Source organism: Idiotropiscis lumnitzeri, chromosome 1 (genome assembly GCF_059441095.1).
Source record: "Idiotropiscis lumnitzeri isolate Australia: NSW breed Sydney's pygmy pipehorse chromosome 1, RoL_Ilum_1.0, whole genome shotgun sequence".
Classification (NCBI taxonomy): Eukaryota; Metazoa; Chordata; class Actinopteri; order Syngnathiformes; family Syngnathidae; genus Idiotropiscis; species Idiotropiscis lumnitzeri.
The window spans coordinates 42,419,955-42,438,910 of record NC_142391.1 but is presented as its reverse complement, the minus strand read 5'-3'; the positions used below and the strand labels follow the sequence as shown (position 1 = coordinate 42,438,910).

At 40.1% G+C, this 18,956-nt stretch overlaps 1 protein-coding gene across 1 annotated transcript in view; it reads left to right on the top strand.

Moving 5' to 3' along the window:
- Positions 1-18,956, top strand: part of nsmfb (NMDA receptor synaptonuclear signaling and neuronal migration factor b) — a 35,037-nt gene that overhangs the window by 8,247 nt on the left and 7,834 nt on the right. The window contains exons 2-12 of the mRNA XM_088301609.1: positions 3,554-3,615; positions 4,456-5,205; positions 7,225-7,297; positions 12,904-12,956; positions 14,265-14,354; positions 15,177-15,304; positions 15,453-15,536; positions 17,423-17,456; positions 17,680-17,750; positions 17,881-17,960; positions 18,257-18,359. Coding sequence (XP_088157735.1) covers positions 3,554-3,615; positions 4,456-5,205; positions 7,225-7,297; positions 12,904-12,956; positions 14,265-14,354; positions 15,177-15,304; positions 15,453-15,536; positions 17,423-17,456; positions 17,680-17,750; positions 17,881-17,960; positions 18,257-18,359 — 1,528 coding nt within the window. The remainder of the gene's footprint in view (positions 1-3,553; positions 3,616-4,455; positions 5,206-7,224; positions 7,298-12,903; positions 12,957-14,264; positions 14,355-15,176; positions 15,305-15,452; positions 15,537-17,422; positions 17,457-17,679; positions 17,751-17,880; positions 17,961-18,256; positions 18,360-18,956) is intronic.

The following is an 18,956-nucleotide window of genomic DNA, read 5'->3' as shown; positions in this document are numbered from 1 at the left end:
CAGCCTCATATTTAATTACTTAGAGTGTCATAGCGAGAAGGCATATAGGCAACACAGCTATTCCATTTGACTGAAGCCCCAGGAGATTTGTGTTTGTGTGCTTGTCGACAGGCTGTTGTTGAAGTGCATGTGTAACCTATTTATTTTTATGTGTGCTGCTCAATACAACTGTGTAAGGATATATAGATGTAAGATCTTTAGTCATTATGTGTTTGTGTGTGTGTGTGCGGCCTTTACTAATTGCCGAATGTGTCCTTGACTGTCAGGACTGTAGCTACGTCAAGAGGGATAATCAAGACAAAATTCTAATAAATTTAGAGATAAAATAATGTGATCACTAATTGTTGCAAATTGAAAATTAATTTCAAGAGATACGATCATTTGTTGAACAACATAGTTCAGGTTTAGGGGGCAAATATATATTACAGTATTCGGATCAAGGACACTTGCAGATCTCCAGGTCGCGCACTGCATTATGGGTAAGGGAATATCTTCAACGACCAACTTTTAATGGGGGAGTCAATGTGGAAAGCTATGATTTGGACTTCATTCACTAGAAAGTTTATTTTTTGAAAATGTATTTGAAACACTGAATCCTGCTGGGACACGACGGTAAAGATTAATTACGTTTTTAATGACGTTTGTGTAGCGAGGGGGGGACATGAGGATGACACAGATAGGAAATTGTGGTCATTTGCTTTTCCACAGTGCATGGGGATTTTAATGCTGATAGTACTTACCAGAATGAAATGGCTTAAAGGAGAAGTCAACTGAAAACAATTCTTTGCAATATGTTCTATGTGCCTCCACTAGTCTAAACATGGCATTCTGATTAATCTTAAGGGGCGGCCATTTTGTCCCTTCTGTCGACTGAAAGTGAAAGAGTTGTTCAGGGTACAGGTAATGACCAATCAGGCTCACCTGTTTTCTGAAGATGAACCATGATTGGTTGTTGTGACACCAACAAATACAATACAAAATATATACTAGAAATATAAGCAGGAACAAACCTAGGTAAAAACCAGTGAATACATTGCGAAGAAATAACACTCATTTTGCTTTACAAAGTGCAAATCGTATGCCTCGGAGCCAAAGACATCCGGTGTCCTATGACGTCACGCTACAGCACCTCCAATAGGACAAACTACAATACACCCTATTAAATTAACAGTCTGATTTCCTTTTTTTTTTCTCATTTCACCTCAAACTTTTATCTCCACGTAGTAAAGAGAATTACAACTAACGTGAATTTTGATTTATTTTTATCTATCTATCTTCGTTTTTAGTTAGACCAATTATCAACAATACGTCCTCTATCACTATTTGTGTGGAAATTAATTTGAGTATGTTGATAATTTAATTTGTAGTTTACAGTCTGGGATTATTTATTTACTGGACAAAATATCTCATCCAATATTGGTATTTTAAAAAATAAATCTTATTGAAACAAATGATCAAAGTTCGTAACCAACATCGTGACAAAACATTTAATATTATAGTCCACACTTTAGAGTTAAACATCCTTGTTATAAGTTGATTACAAGCTACAGTATGCTTGCAAATCAATCAATTTTCTTTTGAAGTGCAAAGTCATTATTAAATTAATTACTCCCCGATTTAATGAAAAAAAAAGTAATTTAAAATATATTAAAGTTGAGTAACCAGTTATTTTACTGAGATTGTAATTGTGTAAAGGAATGTATTAGTTTCACATGCAAGTAACTATTAATACGTAATATATTGCATTTTGGAATTAACTTGAACTTAACACTGTTCATTATAAATGTAGACTTTCACCAACACACGCATCTAGCACGTTTGGATTTAATACTGGTCAAGAGTCAAGCATTGTTCTCTAGAAATTTGTCTGATGTGATTTGCTTTGCTCTGTTCAGATTTTATGGTACCAAATTAAATTTATGCACGTACTTGCCTGTGGCTTCACTAATATGCAGGTACCTATTATCTGTAAAGCCGAACCTATTTTGGAGCTCGAAAATAGAAAGTTGGGGTAGTGCACAACTTGAAACATCCTAATTATTATGCAGATCACAAAGCCACAGTGGTACAATGAATGACCATATATTTGTTTCTGCATACAAAAAGAATGTAATGCAAAAGGCATGATTGCTTGTCTTGCTCAAAGCTTTAGGCAAACATGGCTTAAGACCCAAAACGTTCCCAAGTGGTCAACGCAGCAAAAAAACAAACAAAAAAAAACAAACAGATGAATCACATTTACGGCAGGGGAAATTTTGCTTACAATGATGCCGTTATGGTGTGAGGCAGTGGCGGTGCTAGCTACAATGGCTCCCTGTGTACAACAACTCGATAGCACTTCGCACATGACAATTGCCACTCAGGGAACTGCAAAGGTTCCATAAAAGACACCACCCAATGAATTGCAGGGAAGTGACTTCATGCACTGTACCTATACCGTCCAAGCCTTTTTAACGACCTGGTGACAAGTGAGGTCTTGTGGTGATTTGTGGGAGGTTGTACCTAGATCATTATCCTTGAGCCACGGAAGAACCGGATTCACCGACAGTAAATTTACAGGGTCAGATGCCCAAGCAACCTATGAGTGTTGTGAATTCTGACCAAATCCCAGATAATGTATTAAAAAAAAAATTCATTCTTAATATTTGGCAATGTCTGTTGGACAGTGGTTGCACATACATGTGTGTGTGTGTGCAAGGCAAGGTGAGAGAGTGTTAGACTTCCAACGGCTAAGCTCCCTGCTGATGGGGGGGTGTAAGGGCAGCTTCTGCTCCCCCAGTCATGACGCACACCCATCCTCTTGCACATCCTGTAATGATTATAATAAATAAATCTCTCCTCCACTTGGGGGGGGGGGGGAGAGAGAGAGAGAGAGAGAGAGAGAGAGAGAGAGAGAGAGAGAGAGAGAGAGAGAGAGAGAGAGAGAGAGAGAGAGAGAGAGAGAGAGAGAGAGAGAGAGAGAGAGAGAGAGAGAGAGAGAGAGAGAGAGAGAGAGAGAGGAGAGAGAGAGAGAGAGAGAGAGAGAGAGAGAGAGAGAGAGAGAGAGAGAGAGAGAGAGAGAGAGAGGAACTGTCGGTATTAGAGTGGCTTTGATGCAATTAGAGAACAGCAACTGAGACAGAAACACTGCATGTTGGCATCATTATCGTCATCGGGGAAGGTAATTAATCAAAATGTATATTCATGGGTGTTAACATTTTTAACAACCATTATTATGGGGATTTTATAAATAAACAGTTTTGAAATACATAATTTATTAATAATTCAGCAGAGTTTGTCAGTCATGCTTCATCCCTTCAAACATGAGGGCTGATGAAGATGTTGCGATATGCTCGGCAACCTCACCTGATTTCCCAGGCCAAGCCGCCGCTCCCAGACAGGGGCTGTGAGGAGGAGGCCCGTTGCATGATGACATGCCCAGAGTGTCTCTCCACCTTTGATGAAGGGGATTCACTTCTTTAAAGTGTGATGGTGTTCATAAAATCAAAACTTAGGTTATGACAGTTGCGCTGTTCATTTTATTTTACATGCTCTGCTTATTGTGTCTTAACAGGGCAGCCAGAGCATTTGGAGAATATTTGTCCAATACAAATTCAGAGAACCGCAACAGAGCAGGTAGGTGAGGTCATTTGACCATGTTGTTTATGTGGATTCAAATGTTTTTGTTTTTTCTCTTTAAAAACTCAGTTGTAAAGTGTGACCATTCATGCAACATTAAAGTGGATTTAATTGTCACCGATAATTAGTATGTGGACAAAATTTGTTATTGTTATTCAATCTATCGGGGTTTTGTTGAGAAACTTAGTTTTCTCTAAATTAGAATTATTCTTGATGTGATTGAAATGAGCTCCTTTCACAATGTAAAGGCTGCTTATATTTCACGGACCGCTGCTCTCGACTGCGACGTATGGACTAAAATCTGTGAAATGGCCCCTTTGTAATACATTAATAATCATGTAGGTGTAGAGCAAATATACTTGGTTTGAAAATGCATTTTTACTCATTTTAGACAATGCTTACCCTCTTTTACTTGCTTGAGAGAGGCTGCTTTCTGTTGTGGAATAACTGTGTATCAGTATACACATCAAGATTCATAAAACCATGGTTGAATGATTTTGGTGATGGTTGAACTCAACTGGGCCTTCTCTCAACCCCATTAAACACATGAAAGAAAACCTAGGACAGATGTCGTGAACCTGGATACTTCATCCAACATAATTCACCTCAAACCTCACAAATGTTTTTTCTGGATGAATGGACATTCCCAAAGGCACGTTCCTAAATCTTCGGTAAGGAAGGTTACAATCTGTTATATTGGTAGGCCAATGGGTTTACCAACTCCATATTGTCTTCCATTTTCTGTTGCTACTCAGAATATCAAATCACACCCCAAGAAGGTTTTATCTGTGATGACATTCACTGACTTTCCTATTCTCATTTTCATTTTGTCTATAGATCATCTGTTGTCTGACACCTTCCCTGGCCAATGCTGTGACTCTCCAGACGTCAGTCACTTGCACAACAACAATCTGCCACCACAGAGCCACTCTTTACCCATAGTAAAATCAAGCAAGGCTGGGCAATCCAATCATAGTGCCCAGATACCAGCCCAACCTCAGGCTAATCCACCCAAAGCTCAGGCACCTTCTAAACGTAGACTCTCTACTGAGCGGAGCCTCTCCACAGAGAACCCACCAAGAGTCAGAGACTCACAAGGGAGTGTGACAGTAAAGCCAGCTAGGGTGTACACCATCACAAAAGAGGTCGGGATGACTCTGGGCCAAGGCAGTGAGGAAAGCCTTGAATTGGAGGTGCTAAAGGGTGGCAAGGACGACCCACTTTCTCAAGCGCAATACTACAATTCGTCTTGCACCGACCAGCGATCTTCTGCATCTACGCGTGGTAGCCATAACCGTAGTAGCCATCACCGCAGTGGCCATTATCATGTCCACCAGAATCAGGGAGACCCTTTGTCATCATCTCAGTCACTGCAGAGCTCTGACAGTGCCAGTAATATCCGAGACTGGGGCATAAAGAAAGCGGGCTCAAGAGATGACAGCACTCCAGACTGTGTGGCCTGCATCCGTGCTCCGTGTCAAAGCCAGCGCTCCCTGGACCTGGATACCTCACCACGGAATGGGAGGAAGCACCTTAGGAAACTGGAGAGGATGTATAGTGAGGATAGAACATCTACTGATGACAAAGGTAAATGGATAAAAATACTGCAATGATAAAAAACTGCAATGATAAAAGTACTGTAATGGTAAGAGTACTGAAATGATATAAAAGTACTACAATGATAGAAAATACTGCAATTATAAAAGTACTGTAATAGTGAAAGTACTGCAATGATAGAAATACTGCAGTGATAAAAGTACTGTAATAAGAATACTGTAATGGTAAACAAAATTCAGCATTGGTCAGTATTTAAGTACAGCATTGGATAAAGCCCAGTAGTAGTGTGTATTGCATTCTAGGACTGCACAATTGCACTAATGCCCGCCCGTTTGTCGGCCTGACCTAATGTTCTTGTTAAAAAGTCTGACCGCAGCCGGCAGGAAGGAGCGGCGAAATCTCTCTTTTGTACAGCGAGGGTGTAACAGTCTATCACTGAAGGAGCTGTGGAGTGTTCTAAGAGTGTCATTGAGTGGGTGGGCTGGGTTGTCCAGCATTGATGACAGTTTTGCCGTCATCCTCCTGCCCCCCACTGAGTCCACAGAGTCCAGGGAGCAGCCCAGGACAGAGCTGGCCCTCCTCACTAGTTTGTCCAGTCTCTTTTTGTCCCGGCCTGAGATGCCACCTGCCCAGGAGACCACTCCATGGAAAATGACCGGTGAAACCACCGAGTCATAGAAGTTCCTGAGGAGTTGGAGATAGTCATCCATCCACCCATTTTCTATCCTGCTTATTCTGTTCGGCATCACAAGGAAACTGTTAACAATTGAACTCCATTAGGAAATTCTAGCAGCAATAACCTCTTGCAATGTCACTTCACTTTATTGAGGGTTTCAAGGCGTTTTTGCCGTTTACATCATTGCGATTTTGGCTTTATTTAAGGTTTTTGGCAAATCATCATTGATGACTTAATGAGTTTTTATATAGAGGGACTAGTTAGAACGTCCGCCTCACAATACAGTGGTCCAGAATTCGGATCCGGGCTCCGGCCTTCCGGCGTGGAGTTTGCATGTTATCACCATGCCTGTGTGGGTACTGCGGTTTCCTCCTAGGTTCCAAAAACATGCATGGTAGGTTCATTGAGCACTCTCTATTGTCCCTAGGTATGACTGTGAGTGTGAATAGTCGTTGTCTGAATATGTTTCCTGCAATTGAGTGACAACCAGTTCAGGGTGTACCTCGCATACTGCGACCAGCTGGGCTAGACTCCAGCACGCCCGCTACCCTTGTGAGTATAAGCAGCTCGGATAATGGATAGGATTCATATGGAGGACTGCATCTATGTATACAATACACAAAAAAAGACATTGTGTTGCACTTCAAATGATGGCGCTCACATATCTTTTTCTTGTTCTTGAAGTTTGTTTAGAGGAACTATCTATATACAAACCATTCTTTTGTGGGTCTTTTCTTGTCGTAATGTCATGCAATTTAAATATAATATGCAGTAAGATGTCCTTTAAGTCTGAGATGTCAGTAGCTCTTGAGTTTATTGGCGTTACATGTGAGCATCACATTTAAAGTTTTTCTCTTGGCTCCACATTGATTTAAAGTGAGTCTGACAAGCCTGACAGGGTTTTAAGCCTTCCTTGATTGACAAAAAAACATTAGAATCATTTAAACAACTGTATTTGATTAGCAGCCCATGTAAAAACGAATGATGCTTCTGCATTTTGGCAAAGTTGTTGCTTAATATATCACTGCAAATATATGTTACGTGTTTTTCTGAGGTTGAATTTATCTGTATTTACGATGATTGATGTTTCTGCCAGGCAACGCTGTTGGGTTTGACTCTCAGTCCAGTATGTGTCCTGCCTCTCTCCCAAATTCAGCTGACATAGTCTCCAAGTGAAATTAAAAAAACTGTATGGATGGATGTGTTTACATTTTTCCAAAAGTACATTATTACATAGATATCTTGCTTTTGGATATCAGATTATACAGTATACCTAAAACAAATACAGAAAAACTGCTAAATTAATTCAAGACCCTCATGCAATTCACTAAAACTAATTTGTGATTCTACATTCTATTTTTTTGTGATTACAGAAGACAATTCTGAGAGCTGGTTCCTCAAAGAGAACATGTTGAGTTTTCAGACAGCAACTACCACCATGCAGGCGTAAGTACACCATAGAATCAATGTGTATAATTTTCTACCGAGTTCCTGTCAGGTCTTTCAGTAAATAAAATCAAACAGATGCCAGATCATAATTCACACATCCTATAAAATCTACAGTTTAAATGTATTGATTTTTCATTGATTGAGTGATTTTTTTTGTGATGTTTTGATCACATAATTTGCTTATTAGTACCCTGTATGAAAGATCAGGTATGCACTGCAAAGACACCCCTGTTCTCCACCGTAGTCACTGAGCAAATATAATTGGGCAAAGGATCATGCCACATGGGACCTCCTTTGCAAGCTGTCATGTGATGCAATTCAACTCATGTCTATTAAATATTTGTCTGGCCATGCTGCTAATTTATCTCGTATCTTGTATTCTTCCTCTTCTTTCTCTGCTTTCCAAATCACCCGACTGTAGAATATCGTGAGTAATTCCTTCATCCACCCACATTTTTCACATTTCTCTTCCCGTTTGTTTCTCTTCAAGTACCACATCTTGAATATTTTTTTTCGTCCATGTTTTCCTTATGTACCCCTGTGGTATTCAGTTTACTGTGCCCTCATTAACCACATTGTTAACCGGATTGAGTATTACCAATTCCGTCATTATTAAACAAAGGTGCACAAAAGACACAACAGCTACAGTTAATGCTCCTTATATATTACAAACCAAGGAATGCCACAATGATGCTATTAGTATAGTTTTTATACAGTGTTCCCTCGCTACTTTGTAATTCGGTTATTAAGAATTCCCTCGTATCGCAGAACTTTATTTAATTTGATTTGTGACCATATCTTATTCTATTGCAGTTTCACCTTGTTATTTTTTGGCTTTTCCTGTTATTTTTGTTCCTTCTCTGTCAGACCTGTCTTTTTTCTTTGTTAAGAGCAATTTATTTTATAAAAATTGAGACCATGAACAATAGAAAATCCTCGTATCACCCAGAAAAAGTGATGGAACACTATACTCAGTCCTGGTATAAAAAGAGTGTACATTATTATGCATGAAATATAATGTCAGAGCATATGTTTGGTTATTTGAGGAAACAATCTCACCTTCAGTAAATCGTCGCTGCATCTGATGGATACTAGAATATGTACTGTATGTGGGGAACTGGATTAAATGTATCATTAATCTCGAAATAATCCAGAAATAATAGTATTCTGGTGACAATTTTGTTATGCTGTCAACATTCTTGGATGAAAGATGAAACTTGCTTGACCAGGACAGTGTGAGGAAGAGAAATTGATGGTATCCATTGGGCTAAAAAAGTTGTATTCACAGGCTGGCCTGTTGGAATATTCACTATTTCTTGTCCTTCACTAGTGCGTTGGTGGCGATTGTCAGTCATAACCTGACTGCAGGGTATGACTTCACATTTGACACTCAATGCCACTTGATTCTCATTATGTCTGACATCATGTCAGAGCCATTGGTGTCCTCTTTAGTTCCCCAGCAATGATAATGTTGATAAGGCACATTTGAAATTTAGTTTCTTTGTGAAGCACGTCTCTCTCTGCTATCATGTGTTGTGTTCCTAGTGTGTGTGCGTGTGTGGGGGTGTGTGCGTGTGTGGGGGTGTGGGGTGTGTTTGTGTTTCCGTAATGTAGACAGTGTCTTCCGCAATCACTTGTGACAATCCCTAAATAACTCTCAACACCTCATTCTCCTCTACTGAACCTATTGTTATTCCAACTCTGCTCACATTTTAACCCCTTGATTTAGATTGGGTTCAGACAGAAACATCTCATCGGGTCAGGTCCCGATGAAACTAAATTTGAAACCCCACACCGTCCCCAAACTCTCCACAAACTCGCTTCACACTTTGACGCTCTGGCAGGGCTTTCCGGGGAATTGCTGAGAAAAAGAGACGGAAAAGAGAGCAGGATGCAACCACCATGATCGAGAGGTACCATGTCATGGCTTTCCTGTCCTGTCCTGTGTAAAGCGAAACCGGCCGCTTAACAGCAACCTTATCACGCAACAATTACTTTTAGATGACGGTCTCGCTTTTGATCTGCTCCAGAGTGCTCAACACAGCAGCAGCGGTGACGTCCTCTGTTGCCAATACTGCAAGTAACAGGCACGTTCGGAAATCCACTCTGACGCCCCTTGCACTACTCTAAGTGAGAGGCAGAGTGCGACCCCCTTTCATTCATTTCCGAACGCAAACTATGTTCTGAAGCAATCAGCGGCCTGTCTTCCAACTCTTTCTATCCGAACGGCCTGACACACTAACGTCCCATCTCCCCATTTGGAGGGCTTAGTGCGTGCACGGCACTCCGTTTTTGTTGCACAATGAATTTGTGAACTGCAACGCACTGAGTTTCCGAACATGCAGGAGTGAACCAGTGCACGCTCGGAGCGTATTTTCAAATCCGCCCTATAGTGAGTGGCCTTTCGACTTTAACGTAGAACCTGCTTCAGGACCAGGGACAGAGTCTGACTGGCTCAGAGGCAGGCAGTACACTCTCCAGTAGTATTTGTATTAAGTTCATTTTGTCTTCTTCTTCTTTGGCTGCCAGGATGGCCGAGTGGTCTAAGGCGCCGCGTTCAGGACCCAGTCTCCCCAGGAGGCCTGGGTTCGAATCTTGAATTTCCCCATTGTGGGACTAATAAAGGGCAAATTATTATTATTATTATTATTTATATTTTGACTGATTCATTTATAGCAGACAATACCGTTTTAGGTTGTTTCATTACCTGACATGTTTCGGCGAGTCTTTCGCCTTCTTCAGAGTGTCACCTGTGACAAAAGACTCGCCGAAACATGTCAGGTAATGAAACAACCTGAAAACGATAGTCTGCTATAAATGAATCAGTCAAAATATAAGTACTCTCTCCACTCTATTACAAGTGTCTGCTTTTACCAAGGCAGGGAAAGTTGAGTTCCCTTAACGCAGTTGGACTTCAGTTGATTATTTGTCACCGGCTGACTTTGTAATGTTAATATCATATGTTGAAATCTTACTGGATATTATTGTATAATCACCACGGAATAATCTAGGTTGCATTTTGTAATTTAGTGATTAATTTTTTTAACTAATTAATTAATAAGAAAAATTCCATGATGAATTACGATCGAACTTATAACAGATATTTACTTAAATAATATCTTGGAATTGATGCAAAATCACCAAATATAAAGTATATTTAATTCAAAGACTGTTCTGATAACTTTCTTCGATTTTTAAATATGCTCTGGATGGAGACATCTTTTCAGGCATTTTTCTTCAAAACATTTCTCAAAACTCCCCACAAGCGAGGCCCAGTGTAACTTGAACACCGTGTTTTGTTCTGAGACGTGCTAATGATGTACAGTTAATATGGCACAATATTGGCAAAGTATGCGCATTATTTTTGAAGTAAATCAAACTGAGTTAACTGAGTCAAACAAATCACCTGAGTTAACGCTTTAATTTTGACAGCCCTATCATAAATATAAAAATGCAAATACTCCTATCTGACAGAGGTGTCAGATCAACATCCAGAAAGTAAACACTGCCACAGTTTGTGCTTCACAAATCAAGAGCTCATTTACCTGCCCTGATTTAGAATATTCCAATGAAAACTTAGAAAATGTCTGTTACAGATGAAGCAAAATGCATGCCGTTTTAAGTTTAGATCAGGGTCAAACACTGTTCAGGATATAACTGCGCATAGATGATGCAGATATTGCCAGCTTTGTTGCTGGACAGTCGCCAGTTAAGGATTTACCTTGACAAACTGAACTGAAGGAGACTACTTGGTGCAGCTTTGGCTAAAGGAACTCAGTATATTTACCTAATGCATCCTGTTGCGGTTCTGGTTGTCTGCAAGTCTATGTGAGAGTGGACAATGTGTATGTCAGGGACGGGGAGTTGTCTTTCAACTTTTTAAACAGGGCAAGAGAAAGTTTCTTTGTGTGCTTGTGTGTGAATGTGTGTGTGTGCATGTGTGAGTGCCTGATCAGACTTCAAAATGGTGCCATGCTTTTAACAGAGAGGTGCTTCTCATTCAGCTTTACAAATTAAACATGGGCGAATATGCAAGATTTCTTTATTTATTTATTTATTTTTTCCAGAAGGTCACAGTAGATACTTTGCGCACACACATTGGCATTAATTTGACTCCAGACACGTGTGGGTGTGAAGTGATTTTAAAAGCTGTTGTCACTCAGTAAAAAGTGTTTGCTGATAGATCTTCCTCTTCTCTGAGTCATGCCTCTATTTTGGGCTCCGCATTCACGACTCCCACATTCAGCACCGACATGGAATGCCTTTAACGATATAGACTAGAGGCACACTGTCTAAGAATCCCAAAATGATCAAATGTTAAACTTCATGACATTAGGGCGGCAACATCAGGATGGCTTTGATTTCAAAAAGTACTGGACTGTTTATTATGGTCATGAAATATTTCCAAAAACTAACTACTTCCAAACTCATATTCAACTATCCATCAGTCTTTGTGTGCATGAGAATGCAACAGGTTGATTCCACACTCGGTGGAATGCATGTTATCACCTCTCTTGAAGCAGGAGGAATGTCAAGAACGCCGCTTGTGTGCCATAGCTGTCCATCTTTTAAAGCCTTGAAAATCTTTGTTACTGTGACTCATGTAGTTTTCTGAAAAATAATGTTCTTGAACAGGGCATTTATGCGATAAGAATATGTCTTCTGAAATCAGCACAGAATTATGTTATGAGAAGGCAAAATTTACAGATGCACACACACTGATTATTTCTGATTGACTGATTTCAGTAATTATTTATTGACACAGTAATAAGTCAAACATACCGTGAGAGAACAGAATCAGACTTGACTGACGTGTTAGTGCAAAGCACTGAAAAATTACTTTCAGCGGTGAATAATAAAACACTTTCACGCCATGCAATGTTCCATTTGTAAACCTCTTAAGGCAGACCCTCTGGTCCATTTCTTGCTTCAATTGAGTTCTTACTTGGGTCAAGTGTGGTCTTTGATGGGGGCAAATCAAAAAATTACAGACATACTTGTAATCAGGTACAGTACTTGACTGTTCAGGTACACACGCTGCAAAGCACAATTTTTACACACACACACACACAAAGAACGAAAGTGGCGACTACAAGAACTCACTTTTGTTTTAGTTTGTTTTTTGTAAAAAGTTTGCTTCTTGCAAATCTATTTTTGGCAAGATTACTGAAACCGCCTGAAATTGTCGTTTATCTCAGTCTATGTCAAATATGCTCTGTATTTGCCACTAATATTTGACTGTACTTGGTTCGTACGAACATACATCTTGTGACTTGCAACTTTATTTGGTCATTGGTCATAAATTAAGGTTTGAGATTGACTAGTCCTCGCCAATTCTTCACCAAGTTGAGATATTTTTTGGACAATTTTCTAGTTTTCCAACTACAGTTCCTGTAAGTGTGGTCTTCTATGGCTTTGTGGGTTGATCCATGCTGTATGTTCACTGTGCACTCATTTTTGTAGACCCAACATCAGCTGCAACATAACATGATCATTACCTGTGTGTTCATCCGTGTTTACAAAAGATTTTACAGTACTTTATTTCTGTCATTATGGTGCCTGTTCCTGACGTCTGTCATTTTGTCTTTTCCCTAACATGATAGAAACTTCCGCAAACACCTTAGGATGGTGGGAAGCCGAAGAATGAAGGTCCAGAGTAAGTGAATGTGTGTCTTGTAAATGAAAGTGCTGTTGTTGATTTATGTTCATCCGTTAGGGCTTTAGGCGTGAAGCATCCATAGTGACATATACTATGCTGGCACCCCACTAACGTACTTGTGCGGTGTAAGGACTGAGCCCAAGAGCTTAATAACTCATTTCCAGCTAGAATGGACTACCCCTTTTCATTTTACCTCCTCCTTTTATGAAAAATGTCTGCCTGTTACCGCAGTCATCCTGCTTTGGGGAAAAACCATTTTGTCACATCAATTGTTGACAGAGAGAGCACGGTGCATAGTGGTTAATATGTCTGCTTGTACAACTTTGCGTGGATTTTGAATACTCTCTGCGGTCCTACATGGGTTTTCTCTGGGTAAAAAGTTTCCTCCCACATTCCACACATTTGCATGCTAGGTTAACTGAGATTGAAGTTGAAATTGTCCATAGGTGTTCTTGCCTCAGCTGTGATGAGCTCCAGTTGTTTGCAACACAAGGGGGATGGATAATTTGTAGAATAAAGTCCCTCCATATATATTTTAGATATTTGGGTAAAATATAATATTTTTGGATGAGACCATATTTGTTTGTGAGAAAGACGAAGCAGTCAGGTCAAGCAGATTGTAGACAGGCGGGTAGGATGGTCGGCTGGCTGTGCGTGGTCCAAGGAAGCAATCAACTCAGAATGTTATCTGAGGTTGGATAAAAGGTTAGGCAAAATCTACTCGAATACACAATAGGTTACTCAACGATCAAGAAAGCGAGATGGCTACAAACGTCATGTAGCGAGTAGACAATCTGGCAATGTCTTGGCATGTCTTGGCGTCTTAAATAGAAGCAGCAGAGATTGGGTGAATTGGATCCAGCTGCCGACCACACCAACCTGCAAGGTTCCCAAACAAGCACACACACCTCAGGGTGCCTGACAATAACCTCATGCTGTGACGATCTCGCCTTGTCTGACTTACAGTTTTGTGTCAGCACTGCAGCACATAATTAACTGAAGTCACAACCAAATACTTCCTTTTTGACCTATAATGTGCTTTGCATCAACTTACTATTGTTATCGGCTTAAATGCCGTAAAAGTAAATCTTTAATCAATACTCAACAAATTAAATTATCGCACAACATTAGCTGAAAGCACGAAAGACAATTACCCTTCAGGAACACTTATTAAGTTCGTCCTGAATCATTGAGTAAAATTTTGCTGGTTAGTATATCTGATCTCTTGGGCTTACTGTGCTTCTCTTTCAGAGTGTGAAATGACATGCGAATTGTAAATAAGTGTCTTTCTCTTGTAATCATCAGCCTTTGCCGATCGCAGAGCCAAGAGTTTTAGCCGCTCGTGGAGTGACCCCACCCCTGTCAAGCCTGACTCACTGCATGACTCCAGAGACAGTGAGTCAGCACCCTCTCCATCACTCGCCCCCACGGACAAACCAAGACAACACTTATTCCACACTGCATGCAAGCAGAAGAATATACCCGAATATTTCACGAGGACAATGAAAATGTGCTTACACAAACAAGATTGACGCACTACTTAAAATGCATATGCATGGAGATGATGTACATAAACTAAGGCTGAAAATGCATGCGGCTCTTTCCTTGTGGGATATTGTCGGAATAATTCAGATTATTATGATAATATTAAGAAACTATGGAAGCACAATTTTAAAATTCCCAATATTCTTAGGTTGGCAATGTAGTTTAGTGTGTTCTGAGCTTGAAAATCTAACAGTGATTTAGAATTCTTGCAACAGTAGAACCTCCTTAGTGGAATTCAGTTCCATTTGAAATAATTTATATATTCTAACACACTTTAACCACCCCGCTCCACACACACACGCACGCACACGCATGCATAAATACATACGATATATTTTATTTTGAAAGACACAAATAAAGAACTAATGCACCCTTTTTGTACATTATAATTGGCAGTATTGCCTTCAATGCTTGTTTGATCTTGCATGGCTGCACACTGTTTATTTCTGTGTTATCCATCTGGTTAATTTGTATAGTAGAGGCGAGAGTTGCAACTGGGGTCATTCGGGAGCTTGTTGTGAACTCCCACCCCCATTATTCAGAAATAAAACGACAGGTGCAGCATTTTTTAATGACGCACGTACTCTTTAATCCTGTTGGTATTATTCATTTATCTCACCCTTTGTTGTTGTTGTGTGTGCGTGCGTGTGCGTGCGTGTGTGTCTGAGCCAGGTGGAGATATCCAGACCTCATCAGGGACCCTCAATGAAGGCTTGGATGAGGATGCTGACTGGGGGGATGAAAGAGAGATTGAGAGAGTAGCCTGTGAAGGAGATGACTTCATCCCACCTAAAATCATTGTAAGTTTCATAATTCACTCGTCAGCAGTGTTTACTCTGACATTATTATATGAATATGGTTCGTATATAATATAACATTCCCCTTCATGTTGTGATCTGTTATATTGAACCCTCGCTCTTGCTTTGCATGTTTATTTGGCTCCATCAGCTTGTATCCTCCAAGGTTCCGAAGGCTGAATATGTTCCTAACATCATTCGTAGAGATGACCCTTCCATCATTCCAATTCTTTATGTGAGTAGAACTTTGTAAAAGATTTCTTGAACCTCTTTTAAATCATCTGATCAAGAATGTCATCGTCAGTCCATCACTCTTTCATCATTATTTTTAGCACGCCTCCACCGTGTGAATTATAGTTTGTCACACTTAAGGATCAACAGATCTTCTTGTACTACTACATACTATGTCAGACGCATTCGCAGCACTAACTGGGAGGGTGCTGAGCCACGCCTCATACATTGAAAACTAAAACAAAGAAATTCCATAATATTTACAACCAAAACTTAAAAGCATCGCTTTGACTCAAACATTCAATAAATAAACAAAATACATAACACCCTGTGCGCATTGTAAACCAGTAGTAAATAAATCAAAGATAATAAAAGTCCATCATATGATATAATTGTCTCGTTTCTGTCTGATAAACATCCAGTGTATCTGACCCAACCTGGAAGTAATTGACAAAATACTGTCAAACCAAATCCTTTCACCAAGATATTACAGAAAACCATAACCAGAAAGGTTTACATGCAAATAAATACACATATAGTCCGTAAAATATTAGACTCAAAGATACAGAATGTAGGATTTCTGTTGGTAACAATCAAAAGTAATAAGGGTGCCAGCATTTGTGAAATTTTTAAGCTTAACAGTGTTCTTTTTTCTTTAACTTTAATTTAAACCCACTTGAAGCAAAGATCTTTGTGGACATTTGTGGCAGTAATAGTAAAAATTCTGCCACGCAGGCGGTGCTTCTTTGACAGGCGTCAATGACGTGACACCATCATAAGCAGACGTCTCCATCAAATGATGGCGATCATCCCATTACTCCAAAACATTTCTACCTCCTCCCTCCTATGTGAGATTTCAGGTGGGAGGTTCTAGCATGTAAACAGAGGAGCAAGGGCCTGGGAACGTCCAATTAGAGGAAGGAGATGAGCCATTGCAGTCGGCTCGAAAAAACCCTGGGTTATATTCATCTCCGCAAACAAACATGGGAGACATATTGCGCGTGTTTCCGTCAGTCGTCAGCGAAACGGGAGTCCATCAGTGACTGATTGACGGACCTTCCATCAGGACTGACAGAATCATCCTTTTATTGATTAGTACAAAAATTTATTTAGAATGCTGCACATGGATACAAGGAGAATGAGCTTGTCATTGTTCATCTTTTTAGATTCAAAGAAATCAGAACATTTGTGGTTTGATAGTGAGACAGATGGATAAATGGAGTGCAGCTTTTCGGTCGGGATGTAGGACTAAACCTGATGGATTCAAATTATTTTATCGCCATTTCATTTGTAACTTCATACATAAGCACTTTAAACGCATTGAACTAAATATTTGTGATTGATTTTTTTTATTTTCATGCTGCACCTTTCTTATTACTTGGCTGTTCAATGTGGTTGTCGGTTTGGAGTTGAGGGAAAGGAGGAGAAAAATGCAGGGACATGAGGCAGGAGTAACTTAAAGGGGTTTTTAATTGACAAAACAAAAGGCAAACAAGGAACTTGGAAAAAAAAACTAATAATATCAAAACATGCAAAACAACAGGAACCAACGAAACACAATGACTTGACTGGGCAAAACAGGCAGGAGGACAACTGACGTGGACATGAAAATCAACAGGGACAAGGCACCGACAAGGACTGAAAGCAAACAGGGAACTAAATACAAACAAAATAACGAGGCATCGAGGAGCTCCTGGGCAGGACGCAAAGGGTTGGAAGGAGTTGATTGGTTCACACTGGGGCTTGGGTAGACAAACACAGATGGACAGAGTGAACATGATGAGACTCACCAAACACTAGGAAAAAACATGAAACTAAATACGAAACCCAAAACACCAAATACAGATCATGACAGTGGTTAAATAATGCTTGTTCTTCTCCTATTTTCAGGACCACGAACATGCTACATTTGATGACATCCTCGGTGAGTATGACATGTTTTGCAGTTTTAGCATTAGGCACAATGCTGTGTGAAGGTGAGAAGGACAAGGTGGCATATTTCCAGCTGCTGAAGCACTGAGATGAGTCATTATTTGACATGATGCTGTCAAGGGACAGACATCGTATGTGTTTCATCATTTGAGTGGTGAAAAGTGACACCCATCTCTCTGGTTGTCTCTCTCTCTTATTCACACCATGACACTCAGAGGAGATCAAGAAGAAGCTGACTGCTTACAGAAAAGGCTGTAAAATTTGGAACTTGCTCATTTTCTGCCAAGTGAGTGACAAGATGAGTTACATTTTAGGAATACTGTGACATTATTGGGTCATAACATGCCATACATGACATATACAGGCGGTTGGTTGACCACTCTGTGTCATGACTTTTAAATTGAATCTTTCGCCAGGGAGGACCAGGTCATCTGTATCTTCTGAAGAATAAGGTGGCCACCTTCGCCAAAGTGGAAAAGGAGGAGGATATGATCCAGTAAGTATTTACACACACACACGCACGCACGCACGCATGCACGCGAATTGAATTCTGTTAAAAATCTGAAAGAAGTTAAAGTTATCATTTCTTCAAATGTGTTTTGAGTCAACCAAACATTATTCCAGTAATCTATATTTTTTTAATTGCATCCATCATATGCACATTTGAGTTCGTGAGGATCATTGCAGTATTAATAAATTTTCCTCAGCCTTTTTTCCAATTCTCTTTTCTAATTTCCTCCGCTGCTCTTGAGCCTATTGTCATTGACTTCGGAACCTCTCTTCTGTATGCAGGTTCTGGCGGCAGCTGGGGAGGTTGATGAGTAAGCTGAACCCTGAGCCCAACCTCATTCACATCATGGGCTGCTATGTGTTAGGGAGTGCAAATGGAGAAAAGGTAATCAGTCTTGGTTTCGTGACTAACACTTGCGAATAGAGAACTTAAACATGCAACCTTTGAACATGAAAAGAGCTGCAAATGTGTGCACGAACAGCGCATGCGTACTCGGCGTGTACTGTGAGTGCAAATAAACGCGTTCTAAATGCCATATGCTGAGAACAGCAGTGTGAAGATGATCAGGCAAGCTGTTGGTTTAAGCTCTATATATATCCCAGGAGCTTGCTTCAGAAAATAATAAACAATGGGTATTTTTTTTTAAGTAAGTGTGTGAGTGTGTGCGTCATTTGTGACTAATGACCTTTTTCACATCTCCTCTGCCTTGTAACCAGCACAAGCATTAAATAGACAAAGTGCTTTCTCAAACATACAATACGCTACACTTCGAAATGACAGGAAAATGATGCCCACTCAATTCACACATGGACTTACTGACCCTTGTTGCAATTACGTGCTCCCTTCATTTACTTGCACCCTTATACCTCCTCCATGCGCTTGTTCATCCACCCCCACAGAGTCAAATGCACACTTGCCATATGCAGGCTACTCACACATAATGCACATGCACATGCCCACACAATAAAATACATTATTATC